The sequence below is a fragment of the Argiope bruennichi genome, chromosome 1, assembly GCF_947563725.1.
Source record: "Argiope bruennichi chromosome 1, qqArgBrue1.1, whole genome shotgun sequence".
Classification (NCBI taxonomy): Eukaryota; Metazoa; Arthropoda; class Arachnida; order Araneae; family Araneidae; genus Argiope; species Argiope bruennichi.
In genome coordinates this window covers 122,794,117-122,805,830 of record NC_079151.1, presented here as the reverse complement: position 1 = coordinate 122,805,830, position 11,714 = coordinate 122,794,117, and the positions used below count along the sequence as shown (strand labels likewise).

Below are 11,714 nucleotides of genomic sequence, written 5' to 3'. Positions count from 1 at the left end.
GCTAGTTGCAGATTTTCATTTGCGCATTTCTTTATAGGCCATTCCTTTGTTGGGGTGATTCGATAAAGAGTTTTCAGTATTAATCTGGGATTCGTAAAGGCTCTTAATTTCTTTGCTGCTCTATTTAGAGAAACTAGGTGGAAATTGCCTTTTGTCTTTTTTCTTTTTTCTTTTCTGTTGGAGATGTCATTTCAACATCAATTGGGGTATTTTTTAAAATATCTTTCTTGAAGTCTTCGAGTTTGTATTTGCAATTGTTGTCTGGAGGTACCATTGGAAAGGCGGTTTATGCTGTTCATTTTGATGAGCTTTGTTTGTTTGCTGTTATAGAATTTAAAAAGTTGTGAATTTGCAGATGAGAATTATACGGTCTTCAAGCTGCTGATTGAACTAGTGTCTGATCGTTCCGGATGATTTATTGGTATTCGAACTGCCTATTGATTGTGTAATTAAATTCCTGAATTCAGTTTTAATGGATTATTCATTACTTTATTGAGCATGGGGTAGCACTTTTCTAAGTTCGTATGGCAGTTTAAAAGTTTACCCATTTTATTGGGATCAATTCAAATGAAATTGTGAGATTTTGTGGAGCTTTGAGGTGTTTGTTTGTTAGTGTCAGTAATCAATATCAGAGTAATGATTAATTATCATTTCATAAATATTTCGATTTTCAAATTATTTTATTTTTCATAAATATTTTAATTAAATTAAAAATTTTCATGTGTTTCTAGAAATTAAAGCACGAGCAACTAGAAAAGTCAGATCTCCAGATGAACTTTTTTTAGAGGTTGCCATTCAAATATCATTTACAGAAAATTTAATGAAAAAATTTATTGATGAAATTTTATTTTTAGTTAGATATGAATTTGAATCAAATTCACAAATCAAAATTATTTTAAAATATTTAAATGGGCCGATCGATTTATAAAAATGAGAATCTCATTTTAAGACGACAAATTGTACTTTTAATTTTAAAAAAAAAATATTATCTAAATGCTTATCAATGAAAGGCTAAATTCCGTAATTTTCAAAACGTGAAATAATGTTTCTTAGTTTCGCGTGAGGTTGTGTTTTCATTCATTGTTCCATTTCAACAAAATTTGTATTTTGTCCGTTTTCGCTGAACATTGCATGATTACTGAGTCATTTTTTGAGTTCGAAATGCGAGAAATAGTTCATATTCAAGCTGGACAATGCGGTAATCAGATTGGGGCAAAGGTAAATATTATTTTCTTCCTATTTTTTTCCCCTGATTATCTCTGAAATTTCAAGCGTTAAAATGGCTTTATGATCATAGTTATTCTCAAAATGGCTCTAAATTGTATTTAACATTTGGTGATAGTTTGTAATAAAATATTTATATTGAAATCTAATAATAAATTTTTAGTCTTTTTTATGATTATAGAGCGAATTAGGAGTAATTGAAATTAATATATGCTCTATTGTAAAGGAAATTTTGTATTTTTTAAGTATTAATTTGAATGAAATTATTTAAAATTTATCTGAACTTGTTTTAAGAATTATTAATTTTACCAAATATTTCGCACTGTATTTTCGTATTATATCAATAGTTAGACTACAAATTCAAAATTATATATATGGGTGCTTAATAAAAACTAAATTACTTGTTTTTTTAAAAAGTAATTTTCAGTAAGATACTTTTCAATGGAACAACTTTGATATACAGTCATTTTCGTCAAAAATGTAGTTTATCGCCAAATTTTAGTGAAATGGCCGAATGTAGCGCGAACTGTAGCAAAAGCGCCACCGAAAAATTGCCAACCTCGCAAAGCGCCAAATGTCTGTATATCAAAGCTTAGCCTTATTAAGTCCGGTTGCTGTACTTGAATTATCTTGAAGCGATTTCTCACCTCATATAATCCTGTCACTTTTTAGAGCAACCCTAAAAACAGTCAGTTACGATTTCTTATAATCATTCAAAATGGCATAGTTATTTTATATAATTGCGTAGTTTTGGCACGTTTTCAAACAACTGGCCGATCATGACGTCTCTAACAAGGAACCGGACATTGATCTTACCCGTTTTTTTCTTGTTATATTTCAATATTTTTGGAATTCAGATTGTTTGAAGAAAATAAATTCATTTAGCTTATTATATAAAATAATTTCGACTTGTTACTTCATTTGACCAATTAATAATAATTTTGAAAAACTATTGGCTGATTAATTTTTTGATATATGCGCTTGTTCAAGTTAACATTCTCTTGAGTTAGAAACTTCATGATATTTGTAAAAAGAAGATTTAAATATCTAGATTTTTATGTCAGCGAAAGATTTGACGAGTACTTACAGTAGTCTTCTTTTTTAGCTTTCGATGATGGAATATTACTGTATTAAAATAATTATAATTAATTTAACTAAAATAAATTCGAATGTAAAAATTTCATTATATGATCAAATCATTATATTATTTTTACTGCATTATTTAATCAAAGTAAAGAAAGCTAATTTAGTGCTGTCTTCAAATTTGTCGCCAATATGGCAACTCAAGCTCTGTACAGGCGATAAAGTCGCCAAAAAATGATACAATCAATGCTACAAATCGATGACACGAACGGAATATCATATAATTATCATTCATTTTTTTATGTGTAAATTATGCGTTGTCGCCAATAAAGTTGTCGAACATGCATCGGCGAAATGAAAAAGTACTACTTTCAGTGACAATTTCACTGCATTGAGAAATCGTCACTGTACTTGGGTACGATTAATGTACGGTTTCTGGCTAAGAATGTCAAAATCGTACCAACTGTCCAAAGACTCGCCATATTGGATGGATACTAGAAATGGTAACAGCCGCTTTACATGGTTGCAACTAAATATCACCATAATTACATTTGACGAGAAGTCATCCCAAAAAAATTCTTTTTTATGTATTAATATGTCTATCCCATCTTGCTTTTGGGCAAATTGTTAGCTATATGACAAATAAAGATTTCAATCAAAATATTATAATATTTTTAAAAGCAGCTTTAATCAGAGATATAAAATAAGTTACCATTAACATTGAAAATTTGAAGAATTTGGTTTTAGGTATATTTCTCATGGTCTTGGAAAATTTAATCTGCATTCTGTATTGCGCTCATAATAATGTTTATCACTCCATTAAAATAAAAGCTTTGAAAACTTCTGCTGCTCATTATACGTACAGTGATCAGAACTGCCACATTTTGGCAAAATGCGAAGAATCACAATAATCTAAGGCACATAACATTTGGCACTAAGACTTGGGATTACTGTATGGTTTCTCCCTAAACACATCGAAATGGTGCCAATCATTCAAAAACTCAACAATATCCCACCATTTTGGATAATAACAGACGGTTTTGAGGGTCGCAATAAAAAATTATCAAAAATGCGTTTGGCGAGAAATTGCTCATAAATAATTAAATTTTGGCGACCGTATATTAATCTGAAGTTTAGCGGCATCTTGGCATCAAAATGAGAAGTGTGCTATTTTTAATTACATAATATGAACCATGATATCATATGAAATACTAAACGGAATTACAAATATAAAAGAAATATATAACCATATAGATGTTCAAAACTAATCATATAGATTTTTTTTCTTTTGTCTGTAGTTTTGGGAAGTAATTTCAGATGAGCATGGCATCGACCCAACTGGTACTTACCATGGAGATTCTGATTTACAGTTGGAACGAATAAACGTCTACTATAACGAAGCAACAGGTAATAAAAAGTAAATTCATTAATTTACGGTGAAAGAGCCAAAATTCGCCAAATGTAGCACCAAAACCAAAAAGGCATCGAAGCGCTATGAACGCGCATCTAACTTATGAGAAGAAAATAAGCATCTGATTACACTGTTTATATTAAAAGATGTCTAAATTATCGCCAATACTTCGCCATTAATTAATAAATGCCAAATAATTTTTGTTTAGTGAAAAAAATAGAGTAATATATCGCTAATTTTTCCAAGATAAGGACAGAAGACAATTCAAGATACGATAAGACATTGAAAATTAGATATTTTCTAATACTTATTATTAAGCGAGAACCCCGCCTTCTTTGATACAAAATTCTCATTTGATTTTAAATTAGAAAACTGTCTTAATATTTGAGTAGATAATTTAGGCATAGAGGTAGTATAATCTTTTTTTAATAGAAAGGAAAGCAGCTAAAAAAAATCTGTCAGAAACAGCTAAATGAAAAATGATGGGGAAATAATTAAAGAAGGTTAAGAAAAGAGCCAAAATATATTTCGCTAAGACTAAAAAAATTATTGCCATTGAAAATTTATGAAAAAAATGTTGTTTTTGCTTGGGATTTCAGCTATTGAAGTATATACTTCAGTAAGACCGAGTAAAAATAGGGACCGTGGTTTGTTAGCTTGCTTTTGTGAAATAAATTTCCCTTGATAAACCTCAATGATTCAACAGTTTTAGCAAATTTTAAAAATAATATTTGTCCATTAATCATTTAAGACATCATCAGAAGCAGATAAAGGAGATAGTATCCATGGAGTCAACCATTAATTGGGCAATCGAATTTGATTACTCATTTTTTATTAAAATAAATAAGATATAAATTGATATCTTCTAACATTTTTTTCTACATATTTTTTAATTAATAACTTTTTTTCGATTTTTAGGAGGTAAATATGTCCCCAGAGCTGTCTTGGTGGATTTGGAACCAGGCACTATGGATTCTGTGCGATCAGGGCCTTTTGGCCAACTTTTCCGGCCAGATAATTTTGTTTTTGGTGAGTTACTCTATTAACACGTATGCAACTCCCCCCCCCCTCAGTTTCAGAATTATTGAAATGTTAAAATATCAATAAAAATTATTAAAAACCTTGTGATTTTTTTAAAAAAATATTATATATAATTTTGAAGACCTAATTATTTTTTAAATGTAAGACTCGAGAATATAGTACTGCAGTGTCGCCAAACTGATTAAATTTTGTAGACATAATCACTTAAAAACGTAAGATTTGAAATAAGGTACTGCGTCGTCACCTAACTGTCGTAATTTTTTCCCCCAAGTAGTAGGATGGCAGGCCACCATAATGATTTTAATCATCTTAAATCTAATACCTAATTTGGAGAGTTATCACTTGGAAATTCTCTAGTTTAGTGATCATTTGAACATTTTCTAGTTTAGGGATTGTTTAATGACTCGAGTTTAACTCTTAATCAGTTTCTTACGTTTTTTGATGTTGTTGCTTAAAACAATACTTTTAAAGAATCATAACGTAGCTATCTTTTAACGTATATATTGATATTTATAAACAACATTTGTTAAAAAAGCGATCTTTAGTCTCATACACACAAAAGAATTCATTAGAGTTTATTGACTAATTGATTTTCGTTCACTTATCATTTATCAATAATTAATTAAAAAATTCATATTTCATAGATTTTTTTTTCATTTTTTGAAATAGGTTTTTAGAATGAAGACATTTATGAATTAGATTAATAATTAAAATCATAAAATAAAGTCACTAGGAATAATATAATAATACAATAAAAACATAAATAATTTTAATTTAAAAATTTTTTACAATGAAGTAATATTTTTATTATTTATCACATTTTTTATCAGTGTCCAAAAGGAAAAGTAAAAATGTCTAAATATTATAAAAAACAGAATACATATTTGATATATTCATAGTAGTTAGATTTACTTTTCTGCCAACACCAAAAATGCACCAAACATGAACAATTGGAAAGTATTCCCTACAGAATTTTATCCTCTTATCTAGGTCAGAGTGGAGCTGGCAATAATTGGGCCAAAGGTCACTACACCGAAGGTGCCGAATTGGTGGATTCTGTGCTGGATGTGGTTCGCAAAGAAGCGGAAGGCTGCGATTGCTTGCAGGGTTTTCAGCTGACCCACTCCCTCGGAGGGGGCACTGGATCTGGAATGGGAACCCTCATGATCTCCAAAATCAGGGAAGAATATCCAGATCGCATTATGAATACTTTCAGTATAGTGCCTTCGCCCAAGGTAAGACACTGGTTGTTGGTGATTTTAAACTGATGTCTTCATTTTTATATTTTTTTTGGTGCATGAAATACTCAAAGGGAAAAAAAAAAGTTCTGCCAAAAATTTTACTTTGTGATTTTAAAAAGTATCTATGGTTTAGACAACCCCAAGAACAAAAAAAAAAAAAAAAAAAAAAAAGTTTGTTTATGAATACGGCAATTCAATGTGTTAGGCGGATTAAGTTAAATATGCGGCATTTACGGCTAAATTATAAGTTTCAATCAATTTTTTTATAAAATTCATTCTACAGAAAGTCTGTCAGCCGTACGAAAACATGTAAGCACAATAAATGGGAAACGAAAAAGACTAAATGGTATAATCTGCAAAATTACCCATCTGTATTAAATTTCGGATCAAATTTGGCGAAGAAGAGAGTGTCTGTCGGTCTGTCTACTCCAATATATGAGGGTACCGTAATTTAATAATAAACTCATTTTTAGATAAATGATAATGGGTGTATTATTTTGACAGTAAAATTAAATTATAAACCTATATCAATTGTTTGGTACGGACAAACGCAGGGAAGAGGTCCAAAATGCGAAATCGATTCTTCAAAGCATTCACAAAGCTAACCGCATACCATACGTATTTTCTAATCACTAGTCACTTCGGGTGATCGGTTAATTCCCGAAATTATATTTGATTTCAGATAAATCATTTAGATTTAACCTCAGGTCTATGATACGCTAAATTGTCTGACACTAAAGCGCTGTTATTTTAATTGCATATGCTCCATTCTTTGTGCACTGTGTTTTATTATAATCGCTTGACATCAAATGCTATTAAAAACGTAACCAAGCGATTCTGTATTTGACGAAACAAAGAAAACGGTTTGAATTTCATGGCAACAATGTAATCTACAGTTGGAAATTAAACAAAATAATATTCTTAAAAAAATTACCGAAATTTAAGAAAAGCTTGCACGAATTTTAAAGGTCTAGATTGTAGGTTAAATGATTTGGTCTGTAGAACGCCAATACATATATATTCGTCTTTTATTATTAACAAAGATGATTATGCTTTTTTCCAATGTGAGCTTTAAAATATTGAGTGTGTGTTTTTATAGAAACTCTTCAATTCTATTAGAAAAAAAAAGTACTAAAAGCCATCATGCAAATGAATATTAGTATAATTGTTTATTGTTGTTGTTGTTACTTATGGCACTTGCAATAGACAAACCCGCTGACGAAGTCAGCGATTTAAGCCGAGTTTGTGCAGTTTTCTTTTGAAGGTAAAGGCCCCTGAGTACCCGAAGGCAGAAGCCTAACTTCTTGCTCATTTGAAGATGATACTCACATACTCGCTTGCATAACCACTTTTTAAAAGGGTGGGGCTCTTTCACACACCTCACAGATAGAACACAGGGCAAAGAACAACCATGCCCGAACCAGGACTCGAACCCGGAATGCCCAAATCACGGGTGCTGCTCCTAGGTCTTGACGCCGGCGAATAATTGTTTGTTTTGAAGACTAACTTAGAACCTTCAGAATGTAGAGTCAGGATATGAATTAAATGAATTTGTCTTGAATTTTAAAGATCATAAACCCATCCATTTTTTCCTGTTCTTTAGTTGGAAACAATCGAATTAAAAATAAATACATTAGCAGTTTGTTTCGTTATATATATATATATATATATATATATATATATATATATATATATATATTCCTTTACAAAACAAATATTCCGTTTTATTTATAAAAGTGCTTCAGTATCACGTGACAAAGAAGCAAAAGGAAAAGCTGAAAAAAGAAATAAATAATAGGGAACACAAAATATATACAAGTAAAGAACGTACACGAAGAACTATGTGTCCAAAATAAACATAGGAGAGAAATATTTACTGTTTTCACTGAACAACATAAGTTTCAAATAAAAGAATCCATTAATTATTTATGAGTACACAGGTTATTTAACAATAAAACCATTAAGATGTATATGGTCAACATCAACATAATTAGATTAAGTATGAAAATTCCTAAAAATAATCCCGTTGGCAGATATAAAAATGATGGTAAGTATGAACTAAATGAGGAGCTTTAAATAGTAATAAATTAGAAACTCGAATCTAATATACACTTTTAAACATAAAAATGGGAATTGATATTAAACTTCAAAAATTTTATGAATTAAAAAGTGTTTTCATAAGTTTCTTTATAATTTCAATTATAACGATAACTTTAATTATTTCAGTATCCCGTGGATATTTCACATCTGTTACAAATGAATAAGAAAGGCGCTTTTGAAGCAAATAAGCTATGAAATATACTTTATATGTTGGGTATTCTATTTTAAATGTTACCTTTACTAACTGGTTGAGTCTATTTACTAAACTTGCTATTTAATTTCAGGTTTCTGATACTGTAGTCGAGCCTTATAATGCCACTCTTTCCGTACATCAGTTAGTAGAAAACACTGATGAAACGTTTTGCATTGACAACGAAGCTCTTTATGACATCTGCTTTAGAACTTTAAGGCTGACCACCCCAACTTATGGCGACCTGAACCACCTGGTGTCAGCCACCATGTCTGGAGTAACAACATGCCTCCGATTTCCAGGGCAGCTGAACGCAGATTTACGAAAACTGGCAGTCAATATGGTTCCATTTCCACGGTTGCACTTCTTCATCACAGGATTTGCTCCTCTCACGTCCAGAGGCAGTCAGCAATACCGGGCACTCACCGTTCCAGAACTTACCCAGCAAATGTTTGATGCCAAAAACATGATGGCCGCTTGCGATCCCAGGCATGGACGATACTTGACGGCTGCAGCTGTATTCCGTGGCCGCATGAGCATGAAAGAAGTGGACGAGCAGATGCTTAACGTGCAGAACAAGAACAGCAGCTACTTTGTGGAGTGGATTCCCAATAACGTGAAGACTGCCGTCTGCGATATACCGCCAAGAGGTCTGAAGATGTCCTCCACATTCATAGGGAACAATACGGCCATACAGGAGCTGTTCAAGAGGATTTCCGAACAGTTTACGGGTATGAAATGTTTGCATTCTTTCTTTTTTCCTGAACTTAAAAAAACTATTTCCTTTAGATGAATAAAATGAAAAGGAAAGGGGTGAATTTCGGTCGAATGAAAATACACATTCGATTTTCGGATACTATTAACTAACTGCATGCGAGGAATTAATAGGGAAAAAAACTCGCCAAAGATGACACGATAGATTCATTAAAAATGCTAAATTCATGCCAATGATAAACATTTCGTAACTATTGTACGTCAGTACCACGCATTCTCTGGGATTACACTCTTATTAGAGAGTAAGAGAGAAAGTTTTGGGTAAAGCACTCCAGCTAGTTGTACAAAAAAAAGACAATATTTATTAATCAATTGATAATCTACTTATAAGAATCATGTACAGAATATTATTACAAAATTCTCAATCTCAATTTCAGCCATGTTTCGTCGCAAGGCGTTCTTACATTGGTATACTGGAGAAGGCATGGACGAAATGGAGTTCACGGAGGCCGAGTCAAACATGAACGACCTTGTATCCGAATACCAGCAATATCAAGAAGCGACTGCTGAAGAAGAAGGCGAATTCGAAGAAGAGGAAGCTGCATAGATTTTCATTAAGAAAAAAAAATTTCATCAGACCAGTTTTCATCATCCAGTTTAAAAAAAGTTTCAAATTATTATATTCAGATTCTAAGTTTCAAAATCTGACACTGATTTCGGTTTCTTCTTTTGTTGTTGAAACTGTAACATATTTGATTGAAGGATCTAAATTTTACATTCATTTATAACTGTGATTTTCATGCAGCGTGCTTGCACTCAAAATGAAATACGTTTGTACTAGATGCACAAGAGATTTTGTTGAAGATCTTGTGAGAAGAATAAAATATGTTTTCCTTCACCTCCTTATCCGTATTAGTCTTTTTAATAAAGTATAACAATAATATCAAAAATTTTAGCTTTTTTAAAGCTAATTTAGGAATCTAAAGCTAAGAATACTTTAATGCTAATTTAAATAATTAAGCTAATTTTAGAATGAAAAAATGGCAATGATTTCTAAATCAGAAATCTGTTTCTTAGAATAGTTATATAAAAGATTATTTTATACCAATTTTTTTTCCATAGTTTACTCCTTTAGGTATTTTATGTTTACAGTTTTGTTTCTGATAGTGTATATAGAACACTTTTGACCTTTTTTTTTTTGACAGAACAGTTTTGTCTTTTAATGATGGACATAAATATTTCTACACCCAAAATATATGAACCTCTAGATAGTAGCATAGCGTATCAAGAACAGGCCACACTTGGGACATAATGCAATCATTTCGTTCCCAGTTGTTTATCAGTAGTCAAGCATTCACACAGGGCATGGTATTTTTTTTTCAACTCACTTTTCATTTTATTCTTTTAAAAAAATGGTATAAACGCTTTTATGTTTTTGTCTTCTTGATGCCCAGGCATTCCATATACCCTTGTCTCATCCAATCTTTAAGCCATTTGCCTTACATGGTGTAACTCAAAATTTTTTAATTAGCATAGTTCTGAACCCTACAAACTATATATCTTTCAAGATTATTATCATATGCTTAAAAACTATTACAATATAAATTTTAGTCATGTATCGATGTATTTTAGAAAAAAAATTTTTATCTTTCAGACTATCCCATATAGCACCAACGAAAGAAACTAGAAATTAGTTTTATCCCTGAAATTTTGCCTTTTAAAAATTGTATGTCTAAAATGAAGACATCTGAAGTGAATTTAAGAAAGGATTCGTTTCTAATGGCATCACAATCATGTGACAGACATTAACTGCGCATGTTATATAACAATATCCATCTTTAGCAGAGAACTAGTTTAAGATATCTGCTGTATCTATAAAATGCAAAGTTGAGCTTAAAATTAAATTATTCTGGCACTGACTTTTAATGCTAGAACATGCATGGACACTATTGTTCACTGATAAGCAATAGCAGATTCATCTCGAAAACTTAATAATTTTCTTTGAAAGATTGCATAATTTTATTCTATTTTTTTTCTATTCTTGCCTTTCTTGGGTGTCCATTTGGCGCAGTATCGCCAAATTGGCTCTTGTGCTCTTAAACCAAACCAAATTTTCACACAAACCATTAAATTGGAATCGATTATATGGTGCATATTTTTAGTATTTAAGTGAAATGTTTTAGCTTCCATTTTCGTTGGATTAATTAATCATTACAGTATCACTGTTGTATAAAAATGTTGATAAATTTGCCACAAATATTTTGTTTTTTTTGTATAGATTAGCCACGTTCTACTCACAAATTGTTGCATGTTATTGCAAAATACCATATATCGCTAGTGGCCCTAACTGTTTTATCAAAATGCATTATGTCTTGCTAAGTGTGGTTTTTAATACGCAGCATTTTGATGTAACAGTGACTGTCTCGCAGAGTCATCATTCTTTTTCTGGTATTACCTATTGCGAAACTCATTTCTTAACATCTTTTGCGAATTACAACTGAACCACAAGTTAATTCACAAAAGCTCTCCGATATCCAGTTTTTTGGTCATTCTTAAAATTTTTGGCATTAAACCAAAAATTTAAGAATGACCAAACAGTAACGGTGTGGATAAATAGTGATGGATTTTGAGAATATGAGGCCGCAGGCGCTAAAATATTATAAAGCCTTAGTAAACTCTGTTGATGACAATTAAGAAAGTAACTTAATAA

At 31.1% G+C, this 11,714-nt stretch overlaps 1 protein-coding gene across 1 annotated transcript; it reads left to right on the top strand.

Annotated features, from left to right (window-relative positions):
- On the top strand, nt 1–9,902 carry LOC129968165 (tubulin beta-4B chain). The gene is made up of 6 exons (XM_056081990.1): nt 1–1,218; nt 3,606–3,714; nt 4,637–4,747; nt 5,750–5,994; nt 8,385–9,021; nt 9,442–9,902. The coding sequence occupies exons 1-6, from the start codon at nt 1,132–1,134 to the stop codon at nt 9,609–9,611; spliced, it is 1,359 nt and encodes a 452-aa protein (XP_055937965.1). The 5' UTR covers nt 1–1,131; the 3' UTR covers nt 9,612–9,902.
- Nucleotides 9,903–11,714: the final 1,812 nt, after the last annotated feature.